The sequence below is a fragment of the Oculina patagonica genome, chromosome 2, assembly GCF_052425735.1.
Source record: "Oculina patagonica isolate OP01 chromosome 2, crgOcupat, whole genome shotgun sequence".
Lineage (NCBI taxonomy): Eukaryota > Metazoa > Cnidaria > Anthozoa > Scleractinia > Oculinidae > Oculina > Oculina patagonica.
Genome location: NC_135759.1, coordinates 37,043,749 through 37,062,257, shown reverse-complemented (window position 1 = coordinate 37,062,257; position 18,509 = coordinate 37,043,749). Strand labels below are relative to the sequence as shown.

General features: G+C 38.7%; 1 protein-coding gene and 1 pseudogene across 3 annotated transcripts; both read left to right on the top strand.

Moving 5' to 3' along the window:
* Positions 1-2,060: 2,060 nt before the first annotated feature.
* LOC144644543 (uncharacterized) lies at positions 2,061-17,765 on the top strand. Of its 2 annotated transcripts, none has more exons than XM_078504055.1 (2): positions 2,061-2,088; positions 16,335-17,765. In XM_078504055.1, the coding sequence occupies exon 2, from the start codon at positions 16,358-16,360 to the stop codon at positions 17,486-17,488; it is 1,131 nt and encodes a 376-aa protein (XP_078360181.1). In that variant the 5' UTR covers positions 2,061-2,088; positions 16,335-16,357; the 3' UTR covers positions 17,489-17,765. The 2 variants fall into 2 exon arrangements, with proteins under 2 accessions (XP_078360181.1, XP_078360180.1); XM_078504054.1 differs by lacking the exon at positions 2,061-2,088 and adding an exon at positions 16,038-16,156.
* LOC144644542 (chondroitin sulfate ABC exolyase-like) lies at positions 2,096-7,248 on the top strand (annotated as a pseudogene). The gene is made up of 2 exons (XR_013569132.1): positions 2,096-3,853; positions 5,569-7,248. The product of XR_013569132.1 is annotated as a chondroitin sulfate ABC exolyase-like (transcript).
* Positions 17,766-18,509: the final 744 nt, after the last annotated feature.

Genomic DNA, 18,509 nt, shown 5'->3' with positions numbered 1-18,509 from the left:
TTCAATAAAAACTCAGAGACTCAAAGACTTTAGAATGTAATGGAACCATTCAATTGAAAGTCACCACGGGTTTGTTTGCAAACACTCTGATTGGTGGAAATTTTCCTCCGTTTCAGAATATACTGAGCTAGAATAGTAGCAAAAGTCTTTGTTAAGAAATAAGTCACAACATACGTGTGGATAAACTACTGTATTAAAAGAAAGATTTTAAGAAATAAATTTTTAAAATACATATATTAACAAAAGTCCGTTTGAATGTTCAATTTACAATTAAACGCTTAAAGAACTTACTCTAATTTTTTTCCGATACATCGCTTTAATTAAACTTAAAACCATTGCAGTCGACAGATATTTGTATTTGTAAGGAATCTCATTATTTGTTTGGTCATGCTGTGGATTATCTTTCCGATATTTGAAGAACATGTTTTTACGAAACTAATTGCCTTAGGTCAAACGTATTTACTTTGTGGTTGCAAGCGTTCTTCTGATTGGATATAGTAGCCTCCACTCTGTAAATAGTTCACATCGAAGGCAAATTAATACTGTTTCGTTTCTTCAGAAACAAAACATTAAACCATCACAAACGTGCATTCTGATAAAAGTTTATAAAGTAGGTAAAGTTCTTCCGTTTTTCAGCAGCGTTCTATTGGTATTTGAGAACGGCCATCTACTAGCATGTGGGCAAGGCGTAGACTAATGTGTTGCATTAGCCCCTTTGGTTTGTTGAAGGAATTGATTTTCTTTTTATTTAGGCATTCTTTCAGTGCTATAGCTGGTTCTATGATTGAAATTAAAGCAACTACTGTCGATGTCGCAGTGTTCACAAGAACTCTGGGTATTAATTCACAAGGCTTTCTTCATTGAATACAGTATGCAACAACATGAACCAGGATTTTCGGCAGAAATATCCTAGCAACCAGGGAACAAATACTCCAGCTGTGCTGCGCTTTGAAAAACTTTCCCAACTATCGGAATGGTTTTTGATTTGATTCGTTTATTGCTTTACGAACATGTTAAACAGAGACATTGCGCTTTCGAGAAAAACAAAAGTATCGTGTTACGTACTTACGTTTACAAGAAAAAGTACCATGTAATAGTGTTTGGCAAAAAGACGAAAGTCTGCTGTTAACAAACAAACGAAAGTATCACGTTACGGTTCTAAAAAAGTTTAAAACAGTATAAGAAGCGGCAACAGAATAAGACCGCGCCATTCAGTGACAATTTGATAATTAAATTTGCTCTTGTTTTCCAATTAATGATGATACATATTGCACGAAACACTTCTGACGTAAGGAAGTGTACGTAAAAAAATATTAATTATTTTTAGTTTTAGTTACGAACGGTAACTTGACACTCTTGTTTTCACCTACAAGTAATTTCTCTAAGAACTGATAAATGAGTTGACGATGTTTTAACGAAAATAAACAAAGCACTTCCAGACATTTCAAATGAGATGTTCGGATATTCTTTTGTGTGTGTCTCCAATCTGCACCAGCATTGTTATATAATGTCTTTGTAATACTTTCTTGTAATACTTTCTTGGTTTCGGCGAACAGAATTTCACAAAGGTCTTGATGGGCATTCTTAAAAAAGGGAGTTTCAAAACATTAATATTTGCCGGAGATATTTGGGGCTTATATAAACGTGATCAATTTTGTTTATGAATAGCAACCACTCAAACTTTTTAACGGAGAATTTTCATTCACCTAAAAAATAACTATTCAACGCTCTCAAAAATGAGCTAAATTTCTCCCACTACCTAAAATCCACCATTCAACGGGTCTAACAACGTTTCTCTATGCCACCAAACCAAAAAAATAACTTTTGCACGCATTATGTCCCTTAGTTCTTTTGTTTTTCCTTGCAGCCACGTCTTCTACACCTTGCCTCCATAATCAAAGATTTGATTTTGAGCCTGCAATTCCTGGACAGGAACGCTGCTTTCTTCCCATTCAATCTCTTTCTACTGATGTCAAGACTGTAAAGAACGGAGAAAAGTCTCTTAAATGGACTGCCACTGTTGCCTCAACGCTGCAACTCAAATCACCCTCGTTCACCATCCCGAACTCCTGGCTTAGAAACGGAGGAGTGAAATTTTGGATCTACAAGGAAACACCCTCGCCAGGAAAGTCACTGGAAGTACAATTCAAATGTGACATGACGACGACTGTTGGATGTTTCTGCGCCAATCTCAATTTTAAAGGTTGGAGAGGAATTTGGGTGAAGTTTGCAGAATGCAAAACAACAGCTAGAAGCTTGGATAGTCCCGCTGTTATCGACGAAGTTAACTTTGTCCTGACCGATCCAGACACCATCTACATAGACGCACTCGAGTTTCAGCGCAGTTTAGCAAAGCAGTCTCGTGACAAAGTGGTTCCTCCAATCAGTCCGTATGGGTTGGCAATTTATGATAAGAGTAATTTTTGGCAACAGACTTACAGGTGGAGTCAACAAGCCGTTCCTGCACTGTCGCCAATTGACGAACCAAAGAGGAAGAGTTTGGACCATATCAAAAACCGGCTCAAAAACTATTACTGCGATGAAACAAAAGCGACTTCTAGCTTCCCAAGCGGAAGCTCTCTAAAGAAAAGATGGGATTCCCTTTTAAGAACTGTTACAAAAGCACATCGAGATTATGACACTAGACTGACCTTTGCAGGAGGAAAAATCGTTGGACCTCCTTTGTTTTGCAGAAACTGCAAACTTGGAACAAAGTTTGGATATGTCTTTGAAAAACTTCTTCTGCCTTTATCGCTGGAATACTACATAAGGTCACGTACAAACGAAGTTACAGATGCTGCGACAACACAACTTGCCGAGCTAAACTCCGGAAACTCACGCAGGGTACGAAATGCACAAATTGCTATAGCAGGGCGAGATAGCAATATGCGAACTCTGTTTGCAAGATATTTGCCTTCTGCGAGACCGTTGACGGTAGATCAAGTAAAGGCTGCCATAAACACGCTGAACCTTGTTCGACTAAACAAGATCAATAATCTTCTTGACTTCGCAAAAGAGCAAGGTTTTGCGGAGGGGAGTAGTGTCGGATCATTGGATCACGAAATGAACCTTGATGGCGCAGGTTTTATGCACACTCTGTTCCTTCTCAGTGACTCTCTAAGCCTTCCTGCCAACAAGAGCAGATTGATAGATTTGATAAACACAGCCAAATGGTACAACGACTTTGGAGAGATTTATCAAACGACATTCGAATTCAAAGGAACGACTGCTGATCGTATGATGACACTTATGTTGTACAGGCTCGTCATTGTGCTGGTGATGCCAAGTGATAACGATAACGAAAAGAAAGCGAAACTCCGGGATATGGATGCGTTACTTAGTTGGATGAACAACGCCGTATCGGTGAACGAAGGACTTGGAGGACTCATAAAGCCAGATTTCACAGGATTCCACCATAAAGGGTTTATTCTTCAGCCTATGTTCCACAAGCCTTACATAATGCAGCTTTTGTCCAATATCTTCTTGGAGGAACTTCATTCGCTTTATCATCATCATCAACCAACAATGTCAGACGAGGACTGGAGACAATGCGTCTTGTAGCTGTCAAGTATTCTACTCCAACCAGTGTTAATGGACGTTACCCAGATTACTTTAACAAGGCACTTATTAAGACTCTCTTAGCAGGCTATGCCTACATCAGCGTTTCCCACCCTTCCACTTTACCTTCCACGATACCAACAGGTATAAGTGTGAGTGATTTGATCCGGCACAGACGAAAATGTTTTTGCGGCTGTATAGCGACGCAGCTGTGAACAATTATTTAGAAGACGGAAAGCCAAACAAGGGCAAGTACTATTTTAACAGTTTGGGATCTCTGGAAATTATGGAAGCTGTGAGTATTAAGACAAACTCATTGTAAAATTATTTTAACCAACAGCCTTTTAATTAATAAATAGTAACCTAATTAAATAGTAACCTGTTATTCTTTTGTATTCATGTAAATTGCCCTCCTAGCCTCGTTAGCATGCTCAAACAACAAAAGATATTTGATCCTGCAGCGAGGCATGGAGGGAAATTTGCATGTACACAAAAAAATACAAGTAGGCTGCAAAACGTCTATTGGACAACCACCTGGTTTGCTTCGACCGTGTAGCGGGAGTTCGATTTGTAAAAACATTACAGTTTACTCAAGAAAATGCATCGCAACAGCGCGCGCAAAATACGCGTACTGTCCAATTACACATGTATGACGCAAAAACTGTCCTATTTAACTGTCGAATAACAAGCATGGCGCGTACAATGCCCTATAATTAGTGCTCAAAACAGGCTGCTGAAAACCAATTACGCTCGAGAATTTTGTTATAGGTTTGGTTAAGGGAGTAATCAGGCGAGTAATTTTAAACTGGGCCGAGCGCGAAACAGATTTGAAAAAACAAGCACAATTACTTTCTGAATTGTCAACACTAGGCCCAATTACTTAATTAGCCTTTGAGAAACTTTCTTGTATTTTAAAGAAGATAAGATGTTCTACATGACACGAGCATGGGACAAAGAAAAATTCTAAGTCCCCGACGGGAATCGAACCCATGGCCTCCCAGATACCGGTTGGGCGCTCTAACCAACTGAGCTACGAGAGACTCGTTGTGAGCTGGGCCATTTTACTAGGTTGATATGTGACACGCGTCCTGCATACTGCTAGGATCAGCAATGTCAAATTCATCAAGTTTTGTAGTAAATAATAAAGATGGTAAATTTTAAGCTCGGTAATAAATAATAAAGATAAGATGTTCTACATGACACGAGCATGGGACAATATCAACATGTCACATAGTCAACCTGACGTAAAATGGCCCCATGGCCTCCACATACGAGTTGGTCTCGTAGCTCAGTTGAGTTACGAGCGCCCAACTCGGTATCTGGTAGGCCATGGGGCCATTTCACGTCGGGTGACATGTAGACATGTTGCTATTGTCCCATGCTCGTGTCATGTAGAACATCTTATCTTTATTATTATTTATTACCGAGCTTAAAATTTACCATCTTTATTATTTACTACAAAACTTGATGAATTTGACATTGCTGATCCTAGCAGTATGCAGGACGCGTGTCACATATCAACCTAGTAAAATGGCCCAGCTCACAACGAGTCTCTCGTAGCTCAGTTGGTTAGAGCGCCCAACCGGTATCTGGGAGGCCATGGGTTCGATTCCCGTCGGGGACTTAGAATTTTTCTTTGTCCCATGCTCGTGTCATGTAGAACATCTTATCTTTATTATTTATTACCGAGCTTAAAATTTACCATCTTTATTATTTACTACAAAACTTGATGAAATTGACATTGCTGATCCTAGCAGTATGCAGGACGCGTGTCACATATCAACCTAGTAAAGTGGCCCAGCTCACAACGAGTCTCTCGTAGCTCAGTTGGTTAGAGCGCCCAACCGGTATCTGGGAGGCCATGGGTTCGATTCCCGTCGGGGACTCAGAATTTTTCTTTGTCCCATGCTCGTGGCATGTAGAACATCTTATCTTTATTATTTATTACCGAGCTTAAAATTTACCATCTTTATTATTTACTTTCTTGTATTTTGTTGTTTTACTGTATAGGTAAAATCCACTGCTGTTTCTCTAAGCATATCTGCGGAATCATCCCCTGAAGGTCACTGGTCCAAGAACTTTGCTGCTCTAGCGATCCATCGGCGTAAGGATTGGGCTGTAACGGTCAAGGGATTTAACCGGTTCGTTTGGGACATCGAAGCTTCGGGAAACGAAAATGTTTATGGATTATTTGCCAGTCACGGTGCGCTTCTGATTGCAAACAATGAAACAGCCCTTCAGGTACATGACGTCGCAAACGGATGGGACTGGGCTAAAATTCCTGGAACAACGACCATTGCAATGGGAACTCCAAACATAGACGACTTAAATATAGGCGCGGGGAGGTTTTACAACAAACGTAAGCTAGCAGGAAGTCTAACATTTAAAGGAACAATGAGTTTAAAAAATGGACTGTTTGGCATGGACTTTCAACAACCAAATTACGGATTTTCATCATCAGATTGGCGAAAACAAATCAACTTCCACTTTAAAAAGTCAGTTTTCAGTTTTGAAAACTTGCTCGTGTGTTTAGGAAGTAATATTAGAGGCCAACACACAAGCGGGAGAGTAGTTCAAACAACTCTTTTTCAAGACAAGCTTGTCTCTGCCTCGTCATTCATAAAGGTTGATGGAGTTCGAAAGACTGCGTCATCTGGCTACAATCATGTCCCGTCAACATCTTCAAGCAAAACAACCCTCACTGATGCCAAAGGAAACTATTTCTACATACCAAATCCCAGCAAATCGGCCCTACACGTTACTGTACAAAGTCAGTCTTCCGAAACTGGTGATGGAACGCCGACGGAAACATCTGGTACTTATGGCACTGCGTGGGTCCAACATGACACGACTTATAACAAGTACCAATACGCTGTCCTGATACCGACCACATCGTATCATACACCACTGACTGACCTGGCAACGGCTCAAGAATCTTCAGGAAGTAAAGTTTACGAGGTTTTGCAAGATAATGAATACGCCCACGTCGTCCAGTTTCTAAAGTCACCAAAGACGTGGTCAGCCCTCAGCGCTCCTATTACAGGATATGTAATATTTGTAGCTAGCAGGCCGCTGCCATTAGGTGGCCCAGTAGCCTCCGTCACTAGTGGAAATTGCCTTCTAATGGTCCAGGAAACTACAGGATTTATCTACCTCAGTATTAGCTATCCCGACCTAAACTTTCCCATAACAGGCTCCGATCCAGAGAATTCGGATGACGTGGGCGAAGATTTGCTGTACAATATAGCAAGTGCAGGGAAATCAGTAACGGTGACTCTGAGGAACGAAGTGTCGACAACCATCGCTGAAACACAAGTCCACGGTAACCCGGATGGCTACACACCAACAGTGGTGGTAAACAGCAACAACAGAGATATTCGGTTCAGTGATCTCAAGAATGGCTTCAGTGTTGAAGTTAAATTAACCAGATTTTAATATTTCGTTTTGTCACTGCTCGCCTGATAGAAGGCTGCAAAACACAGAAGGTTGAAAATGATTTAAATTATTCACGAAACACACAAAGACTCAAATAAGGATAAAAAATGTGATTTAAATTAAAATTGTTACAAGTGGGAGACATATGTCAGATGAAACAAGATTCAATTCGTTAACAAACAAATTTCAAATGAAATCGGCAATACACTCATTGTATGACAAAGGCATTCAATATCAATAAAGCAGTTAATGTTCAAGGCCCACTTGCACTGTTAATAAGACTACATGGGGAATTTTTAATTATGATTATAAAAGGAAAGCCGTTGGTCCTCAAACTGTCTCATGCCGTAGTTTCATCCCACATCTTGATCATTATTGGCAACACTCAGAGCATAATATAATACACGCATTCAATATCCATAATCTCTATTACGTCCTGGGGATTGCGCGAAAGGTTTTTACTATATTTGCAATCTGGCCCACGATGAAATGAGCTGATTCGTTTCTTTTTTTTCTTGAGCGTTGCAAACAGACACCATAATGTTCCCCTATACATTTTAGGCAAAATAGTGCGTTTTAATTTTAAGTACTTTAAAGGCTGTGTTGTTTAATATGTTTATATGTTATGTTTATCAATATTTTAGCATTTTAAAGACGTTTCGGCAAATCTCAAATTTCCCAAAACACTAATTGCATTTTGCGATCTCAAAAATTATCTTTTAGATTGCCCATAGTTTTGAAAAGAACGTCGAGATAAGTTACAATTAGCTCCTGTTCCAGTCAATGATTTTCGCGTCTAAATTTTGTCAATTTTGCTTTGTGAGAAATTGCTCAAAATAATGAAGATCAACGTAAATATCCCAATTTAGTTTTTCTTTAAAGTGGAAAAATATCCAGTCAAAATCTCTACAATTATTTACTCATTTTGGTTATTTTTTGCTGTTCTAAGAAAACTTATCTCAGTTTCCGATAGTATTCACATATTACTGTTTCCTTTTGTGCAATCTTCAAGCATTCGGTTTTGATATTTTACTTTTCTCAGTTTCAAATGGAGGTCTCCGCAGTGTGCGAAGTCAGACCACTAAAACCCCGTCCCAGAGCTGTATAATCAAGATCTCCTCGGTGCGCCTAAACAAATCATCAGATCGAAGTAATAGTATACAGAACAAAGTAGCCCGTCTAGTATACTTCTAGATTTATCCATTGTGCATCAGCCACTGAAGCCTTAGATAAACTTAGGTGAAAATTTCTCTTAAGAAGGAGTGTATAACATCGCACCATTTTCATGTTTACATGCTTAGAAAACTTGTTTAGACATTCTTTTAACATTGTTTCCAACTAACACTGCCAAGGTTTGAGTTTTACAAAATAATTTCTTTTTGCGAAGGTTCTGGATTCTAGACCGCCGTCGGTGCAAGAAATGTTTACCTTAGCAACGGCTACTGTGCCTTTGCGTCAACCTCGTCCCCATGGCCTACTCTGCTTTCAAGATGGCGGCGGGGCGCGGGGGGAAAAGCCACCATTTTGAAACTCGTCGCCGAGAAGACCCTGTGTACTAGGAGCCTGGCAGTGTATCGGCGAGCCCGATTTCGCTCCCCAAATTATGATTTTGAACCAATTTGGCGCTTTCGTGTGGTCAGAAGGAATGCAAAGACTAAGGGCGCTTTCCATTCGACCAAACATTCCGGAAATTTCGGAACAAGGACGAATGGTACAGAAATTTTCTCGGAAAGTTTTCAGAAAATCCGGAAAGCGATGACTTTCCGAAATGCGAACCATTCAACCGAAAACCCCGGAAATTCCTGAAGCAAAATCAAATGAAACTGAAAGTTCCCGGAAATTGTTTTCGAAAATTTGGGTCTACCTTGCGAGGTTGTCCTCTTTTCCGGCTACCATTTTACACTCAGCCTGAGTTCCTTCGGCAGAAAATTTAGCGATTTGTGCAGCTGAAAGCAGCTACATGTGTTAAGGAAGCATTCTTGAAAGTCCAAAAACAATTTTTTTGGTGAACTGGGTTGTTTTTCGTTGTTGTTTTGCAGGCGGCAGCAAAGAAATGTACAAATATTTATAACGCGCGTGCAGGCTACGCCATTGTTTTGGTCATTAAACTTTTTGGGTTGGCGACGTTTTCGTTGCTTGAAGTGTGCCTTTTGAAAGGTCCTTGTATTTGTAGCCACGATGTCATTCGTGGCGGGTTTTTTTAGTGCTCGGAATGCTTTTTATTTGCAAAAATATCGAGTTATATGTGCAGGAAACCGGCAACAGCGCATTATTTTAATGCACCGTAGAAATTTCCATATTAGACGCACTTCCTGACCATATGCAAATTTTGTTTTGCCTTCCGTGCAGTCAACCGGAAAAGTTGGAAAATGCTGTTCCATTTGCCACTGGAATTTTCCGGAAACTCAAACCAGAATTTTTGGTCGAATGGAAAGCGCCCTACAACTCGATTAATGTGTACACGTGTTTGTTTTGTTGTATTCTTCTTTAATAGCGTGTTTAATAATACGTCGAGTTAAACATAAGAGAATCAGTCTAGAATAAAAACCAGATGCAGTAAATTCCCTGAAGTTTCTATAGGTAATTTAGGCGTGACTGATCGAAATTGACCACTGGTCTGAATCCAGCCTCTTTAGAGAAAAATAAGTCCTTCTTGTAGAAAGTAGCGTTTTTAATTTTTTGCTGTACAAATCGTATTATGAATTTATCTTCTAAAAACACGTATACACATGACTTAATTGAAATCAATTTTAAGACTTAAACGTCTCCCGTATTAAGATACTGACGTCTTAAGAGGCTCCGACTGAGAATATGAAGAATCGTTGGACAGGCTGGGAAAATCGAAAATCTTGAAACTTTGCCTGAATAACACCTTTGGGGAACTATGTTCGAAAATATTATTGTCATCTTCTAGGAATTTATGGTTTTCGAGAAATTAAGAAAAAACGAAAATAACGGTTTTAGCTCATTAAATATGCAAAAAATATGCGTAAAAATGGCAAAGTTCTCGATATTCCTATAAGAGCAATTTTCAATGCTTTGAATCGAAATAAACTTAGAATAATAGCTTAACCTTTCTTCTTTCAGGCAACATAAACTTTCAATTTTTTCCGGCTTTTTTGAGGTTTCCTTCGCCTTTTAAAATATTGCTTTATCTAGCACTTCGGGAAAGGGCAAAAATTGAGAAACTTTGGAGGCCGCAAAGGCACCTTGATATGTCCGATATCGAGTCAAAATAAACACTGTGCAAAAGCCCGATGTCTCTTCTGTTATAATATCAAATAACAAATCTGGGCACTCAAGATTCACACAAATGAGAAACGAAAGTTTACGACCTCCTCGTGTCTAATTTGCATAAAGCTAATTTTTGAATTCGTCCTCCGCTAAGTGATCTGGTCCGCTAAATTTACATTTGGGAGCTATGATTTGCACAAAGAAAGCAAGTTTAAACTTTATTTGATTTTGTTGACGTCTTATGCCTATCAACAGGTTATATAGACGCGAAGAAAGAAGAAAAAACAGTAAAATCATCGACTGAGCTCATTGCGTGACCTGCGTCACGTTATGAATTTTCTTATCAACAATTGAATTTAATTTGTTTGTTAGGACTCTTGCATTTCAAATTTAAGATTAAAGAATGAGATAATAAAATCATTCACTTACCTGAAATTGGGAATGATTTGTTTCTTTTATTTACTCTGGCGGGTAACTTACGTCAAAGCTATAACTTGCGTAGTATTATTAATTTGGAAGTTAATGAATAAATGTGTGTCCAACAGTAGCAGTGAAATATATATATATGATAAATGCAAATGCGGCCTTACACTACTGAAGACCTGAAAAAAATTTCAGGCTCTGAGCGGGAGTCGAACCCACGACCTTTGCGTTGCCAGTGCAATGCTCTACCACTGAGCTATCGACTGTAACACAAAGCACAAAATTATTCGGCTGAAATTCAAAAATAGAATGACACTTTACAGTTGTGCCTCTCTTGTTGGTGGGGCTTGGAGTCCAAGCCCAGAAAATCCAGAATTTATCCAGTTTGTAAATTACCATGCAAAAGCACACTTCAAATTTTGTTACATCTTGTCTGACAGATACTGAAAGCATCGATAGCGAAGGAAAATTGTTAGTTGCCCGTGCAGGTAAGGTAAAATATATTTTTTTTTCTTTGAACCACATCTATGTTTAGGTAACTGAATGAATGCAAGCTTAACTATCCAATACCTTGGGATTTTTGTAGCGCAAGAATGCCAAGAACATATGACAGTTTGTCATAAATACAAGAACACGCTCTTTCGCTGGCGGACTGGAGAGCAAGATGTTCTATACCAATGGAAGTTGTGAGCCATAAGCCTTCTTTCACTCGGGAGGATCGCGGAATAGCAAGCAACCCCGCTCTGTTTTACAAGAGACGGGTATGCTTGTTCCAGCTAGATCACGGAAGTATCAACTTTCCGGTGAAGGTAAGGTAAAGTTATTTTTTGTTTTTTCTTCGAACCACACTATTTTATAAGGTTCACACTAGCGATATAACGACATGGACATAACGGTCTTTCCTTATGTCGTTATGCTTATTTATGTTAGGCGGTTGTTCACACTGGTGACATAAAACATCAACTTGAGGTGTTTTTTGCATTTGCGTGACCTTGCTGTTATGTCGTTATGTCGCTAATCTGAACCAGGCCTTATAACTGAATTGATACAAATAAACTATCTCATACCTTCGGATTTTTGAAGCGCTAGAATGCCAAGAAAACATGACTGTTTGCCCGAAATACAGGAACACCTCGGTATTAACTTTTAACACTTTTCCTCGATATTGTAAACATCGCTTTTGTTTTTTTATAAAATGCCATTTGACTATATCCATTCCTACTATCAATCAATCAATCAATCAATCAATCAATCAATCAATCAATCAATCAAAGACTTAATTAACATGTCAAAAAAGTGCAAGGGGAAACACCCTCTGCTAATTGGGGACACTTAAATTAATATCAACCTACAATAATTATATAAACTAAGAAACGGATAAAATGCTAAAAACTATTGACTAATCATAATTTCATTCACCAACCTCAAGACATGATGTCCTCAGGACATCCAAAACAAACAGGCATTTAATGTCACCCTTCTTATTGCCAAATACCACATTTTTGCGACGAGTTCATGTGTCGGCAACTTATGTTTTGAAAGCTTTCTTCTCCGCCTCCAAGACAAACTCGACATTTTAAAACAAAGTCATATCGCCCAAAAAAAGTTGCACTTGTTTTTGAAAATATGGGGAAAACTGCAATTTTAGTTATCTATTTAAAAATACCTATGAAATGAACTATATTTAAAGCCTAATTTATTTTTTTTGCTTAGTTTACTGTAAGTTTAGTTCTCTTTTGTATTTGCAAGTCTATTTAGTTCTGTAATACCTATTTTTTCCTTTATAACGTCTGCGTTGCAACCAGTTTTTTTCAGTCCACTGTAAGTTTTGTTCACTCTAGTACTGTAAATCTTGTAATTTTGTAATACCTACTATTTCTTCTTTTGTAACGTCCGCTTTGCTACCGTTTTTTTTTTTTTAAGTTAACTGTTTAATTAAGTTTTGTTCTCTTTTTGAATTGTAACTTTTGTAAATGTAGTGTGAAGTCATGTAACCTTTGTGTGAGCAATAATAATAATAAAAAAAAAATAAAATAAAATAAATAAATGTAAAAAAAAAAGAACCTGAAATTGGGAATGATTTATATATGCTCGCGCGTAACTTACGTCAAAAATAAAACGTATGTTCAATGTATTAGCCTTCCGAACAAGCGGTGTTGCTAAAGGGGTAGAGAACGCATGTGATTCGACTAGCCTTCAGAAGAAGACCTACTAAGAAGAAGGCCTATACTAAGGGAAATTGCGGGCCATAAGTCTTCTTTTAGAATTTCACCCTGGGGGTATCGTGGAAAAGACACCAAGCACCCCTGCTTTGCAATCCTGTTACTTCATTTTGTTTTTATAATAACTACTACTTCATATTCGGCGGGGCAGGGAGGCAGGAGGGGGGGGGGGGTGGTAGACCCTCCAAACGAATTTGCGGTTGGGGCTTGTTCGACCCACCCCCCCCCCCCCCCCCCACGTTTTAGTGCCGAAAATATCGTGAGCGCAGCATAAAATTAGTTTGACAAGATATTCCGTCTCGTGAGTAAGTCATTGGAAGTCTTCGGGAAACTTCGTTTATCTACGGAAAAGTTCAAAAAAATAATTTGAAACATTCGTATGGCCTACGAACAACAAACGGGAATCTTCGGAAATCTTCGGTCTAGAAATTGCTGAGAAAACAAGAACAATTACTTGAACATATAAAAGTTGCTCCAAATATGAAAACCTGCCGAGTATTTTTGGGCCAGTCTAGTTCCCTCCAAGTTTCAAAACGCTCCGCTGCCTCTGATTTGCTTCCAACTTTTGGTATATAATTGCCAGAACGAATATCTGGCAACACTGGCTGAAAACCAACGTCTGTCACTTAAAAGTCTAGCAAATACTATAGTAATCATGTAGGCTATTATTCATTAAATTTTTACTTGGAAGTTGTTACTGTGGGCTTAAAACAAAATTAAGTAACAGAAAGTTAATGCTTATGTGATCTAGCTCAAACAAGCATACCCGTCTCTTGTAAAACAGAGCAGGGTTGCTTGCTGTTCCGCGATCGTCCCCGAGTAAAAGAAGGCTTATGGCTCGCAATTTCCATTGGTATAGAACATCTTGCTCTCCAGTCCGCCAGCGAAATAGCGTGTTCTTGTATTTATGGCAAACTGTCATATGTTCTTGGCATTCTTGCGCTACAAAAATCCCAAGGTATTGGATAGTTTAGCTTGTATTAATTCAGTTACCCATGCATAAAAGTGGTTCAAAGAAAAAAAATATATTTTACCTTACCTGCACGGGCAACTAACAATTTTCCTTCGCTATCGATGCTTTCAGTTTGTGTCAGACAAGATGTAACAAAATTTGAATTGTGCTTTTGCATGGTAATTTACAAACTGGACAAATTCTGGATTTTCTGGGCTTGGACTCCAAGCCCCACCAACAAGAGAGGCACAACTGTAAAGGGTTATTTTTTTTTTAAATTTCAGCCGAATAATTTCGTGCTTTGTGTTAAAGGTCCTGGCGCCGGGTCCTGTCGCCGTGTACATGTTCGGTCTCTTTAATCTAATTTTGTGATGTAAATCTGAAAGAATGAATGGATTTTGCACGATCAAAATCTTTTATATAGTTGTTTTAAAACAAGATGAGAAACTTTTCGTATTTTATTTCCATTAATGACAACTGAACGGAAGCTAACAGCGATATATGTCCATCATAGTTTTAATAATTATGTACGTTTATGTTCGTAAAAAGTAAACTTTCAAATTAATAATAACTACACGATTTATATTTTTGACGTAAGTTACGCGAGTAAATAAAATAATTATACAAATCATTCCCAATTTCAGGTAAGTGAATGATATTATTATCTTAATCTTTAATCTTAAATTTGAAATGTAAGAGTCCTAACAAACAAATCTTTCCTCCGATCTTTTTAATTCAATTATTGACAAGAAAATTCATAACGTGACGCAGGTCACGCAATGAGCTCAGTCGATGATTTTACTGTTTTTTCTTCTTTCTTCGCGTCTATATAACCTGTTGATAGGCATAAGACGTCAACAAAATCAAATAAAGTTTAAACTTGCTTTCTTTGTGCAAATCATAGCTCCCAAATGTAAATTTAGCGGACCAGATCACTTAGCGGAGGACGAATTCAAAAATTAGCTTTATGCAAATTAGACACGAGGAGGTCGTAAACTTTCGTTTCTCATTTGTGTGAATCTTGAGTGCCCAGATTTGTTATTTGATATTATAACAGAAGAGACATCGGGCTTTTGCACAGTGTTTATTTTGACTCGATATCGGACATATCAAGGTGCCTTTGCGGCCTCCAAAGTTTCTCAATTTTTGCCCTTTCCCGAAGTGCTTGATAAAGCAATATTTTAAAAGGCGAAGGAAACCTCAAAATAGACGGAAAAAATTGAAAGTTTATGTTGCCTGAAAGAAGAAAGGTCAAGCTATTATTCTAAGTTTATTTCGATTCAAAGCATTGAAAATTGCTCTTATAGGAATATCGAGAACTTTGCCATTTTTACGCATATTTTTTGCATATTTAATGAGCTAAAACCGTTATTTTCGTTTTTTCTTAATTTCTCGAAAACCATAAATTCCTAGAAGATGACAATAATATTTTCGAACATAGTTCCCCAAAGGTGTTATTCAGGCAAAGTTTCAAGATTTTCGATTTTCCCAGCCTGTCCAACGATTCTTCATATTCTCAGTCGGAGCCTCTTAATATATTAAGACCTATTAACGTCTCCCATAACCAGCTATTAGTGTGAATCTAAAGAAGGGAACCCGCAGTGGAGAAGGAACAAAAGGTTCATAAACCCAGTATTGAAAATAAGTAAAACAGTTAACCTTCATCAAGCTGTCACGTTTTCCCAGCAGGAATCGACATGAACCTGTTTCAATCTCATGGGTAGGGCATAAGTTGACAAGAAAGGTGTTGGAGGAAAATCTGAAAATACATGTAGATATATTTTGAAAGAAATGTATATGCTAATCTTGGTTGAGTGATGTGAAAGATGCTAACCAGTCAGTACCACACGCTCCTCGAAAAAAAGGTCTAAGTTCTCCCAACAGGAGTCAAAACTATGACCTTTCGTACACCGGTAGGGCAGGTGTGCGGTCCACGCCTGTCAGCTGTGTTGGGAGAACTGCGAATTATTTTGCCCGAGCAGCTTTGACAATGACTGATTAATTATTTTCTCACATGAAAATGTATTTCAGTGTCAATTTAGTTTATTTTAGACCTTCACAAAAGGAATGCAACTGAACAGCATTGCAAGAAATAACGGCTAAGGGAAATTCTATATACCATGAAAATGTCAGCTAACTTGCCCTCTTTTGAAATAAGGGTCAGATGATCTAACGAACGGTTGGGTAAGAATTTCAAATAGCCTGACATTTAGTTAAAATCTCTTATGTTTAGTTTTTAGTATCTGAGAATCACAATAACTGTTTCATCAGCTGACCGTACGTACCAACCAATTTCGTTCTGTAAAGCAATCTTGACGACTTGCGACGAGCGGTATGTAGTGTGGCATTTTACCGATAGCTTGACTTACTTGACTTAAAGCTTTTATCCCGATGGGGCCGCTTCTATCAATACCGATTCAGGTTTTGATATAAATACGCTTAAGTTACAAGTTCTTAGTTTGTCTAACTGTAATATTATTACCTCTGAGTATTGATATTTGATTCATCAGATCGTCTTAAATTCCGAAAGGAGATGCCTAAGACATTAGCACGCCGTCAGGCAACATCCAAGCCTTATCACGTTCCCGCCGTCCTGCTGGCCAGAAGCACCGTCATTCTAGCCTTTGCCATCTTCTGCGTCAGTTTGTTTACTGCAGTGGAGCCATCTGCCATTTCGACAGGATGGTACCGAAAGCTGATTGGCCCTGGCTTCGCTACAAACTATTTCAAGTCAGCAGAGCCGAATACAAAATACTCCGAACAAAACATCATAGACGTCCGTGCTAAAGGATTCAGGAACTTACGACTACGTTGCAGAGCAGATCTCTACTCTTATAATTACTCCGCCACCAACTTCACCTTGTTTCTTAAAAATTTGACGATCGTCGTCGATCACTGCTTAAAACACAAAGTGATTCCTATTATCTCGTGGATTCACCACAAGGCAGAGGCGTACGCTACAGAGAAGGATCACGACGCTTATGTGGCTTGGTGGACAGCGGTGGCAGAGGAGTTAAGAAACAAGAGTCATAAACTGAGTTTCAATCTCTTTACAGAACTGGGGGTAGACGACTGTGGGCAAAACTGTGGCGAAAGTCTCCGCGAAAATACGGACAAATACAATCGATGGACTAAAGACGTGGTGAAAGCGATCCGTGATACAGGTGGCAATAACCTTGAGCGAATTCTGATTCTCGGCTCACCAGGGAAGACTGCTAAGGACCTGCAAGACATCGAAGAATCAATTTACAGCAATGATTCATATATCATGGCAGAGTGGCACATCTACGCCTCAGGACCAAACAAAAAGCAAGGCGGGCAGAAATACTGGAAAGGAGATGGTGTCCCTGAAGGCCAACAAAATGTGAAGAATGCGATTGAAGAGGCAACTAATTTCACTAAAGACTCAGGCCTGAAGACGTACCTTGGTGCATGGATGCCACAAGATAACAAAGGCGGAGATTTAAACGAGGATGAAGTGATCAACTTTGCCCGTTTCTTTGTAACTGAGCTTAAAAGTGTCAACATACCTTGGTCTTTGAACGTATTGGATCGCTACTACGATACGAAAGAAAAGACATGGCTGACTGAGAAACAGGAAATCAAGGGACGAAGACTAAACATGTCCAGGGTGTTGGACAATATCCGCGAAGTAATGCCTTAAAGGGTAATAACATTTCTTTAAGAAATTTGGTGTCTCAAGGAGACTGAATGTTGCTTGTTGAATTTCATCTGTATAATTAAGAAAAATCGACAGAGATTTTAAACTTTATCGTTTTACTATTAAGGAAAACCAACAATATTGTACCGGTGTTATGTTGTCAAGAATCAATGTAAAATCTATGTAAGGAAAGGGAAGCAAATTAAGTGCCAATACGTTGTTGCTACTTAATATAACTAACGGATAATGTTTGAAGTGAAATAAAGTAAAAACTATCTTTTGTCGTACCTTATTGTGGCAATTTAATATTCTTGCTGGGAGTTGTTCAAATCTAGCGTTCCCTTCGGTGTCCTTTCAAAGAAAGTCTTCGGGAGGATTATAGTTCAGTTAATTGGTTGAACAGCTATGCTCGATTTTCAGCCCTCGATTTTGTGACAAACATGAATGGCAAACTTTCTTTGAATTGGATCATGGAATACCTGCCTTGAAAGTCGACCGTACAACCCATTTAGCTGGTTTTGGAATTGAAGTTAACAAGCTTGTCAGTTATAACCGTGAATTAACAAATCACCGGATCCAATGATTCATTTCGTGAAGAATTACAGTAGAATTTGTAATGAACGCGCTTTATATCGCGCGCTTGTTAATTATGCTTACCTCGTTTTGGTGCGAGTGTTTATGGACCGCCAGCTTGCAGTGTTGTATAGATCGATAATGATGATTTATACCTGATTGAAGAACCGTTGACCCATGAAAAGCATAAATCAAACCATAAACGATGCGACCTAAATGTTTACTGGGAAATCAATAAAATAATCATCAACTATTACAGAATAAACATGATAATCGTCGGAAAAATTTTCGGAAATAAAAACCGGTGACGTAATAATTGGTGTTTTTAATGACGGCCGCAGACCGATTCCGCAGACCGCGGGTGTTTAGTGACATTTCAAGCAGTTATTTCGTTCTGTTCGGCCGTTTTTCAGTTGATTGTTTGTTGTTTGTTGCTCAAAGACGCCCATTT

Coding starts and splice junctions, on each gene's coding strand:
- LOC144644543 (XM_078504055.1), top strand. CDS start 16,358: ATGCCTAAGACATTAGCACGCCGTCAGGCAACATCCAAGCCTTATCAC.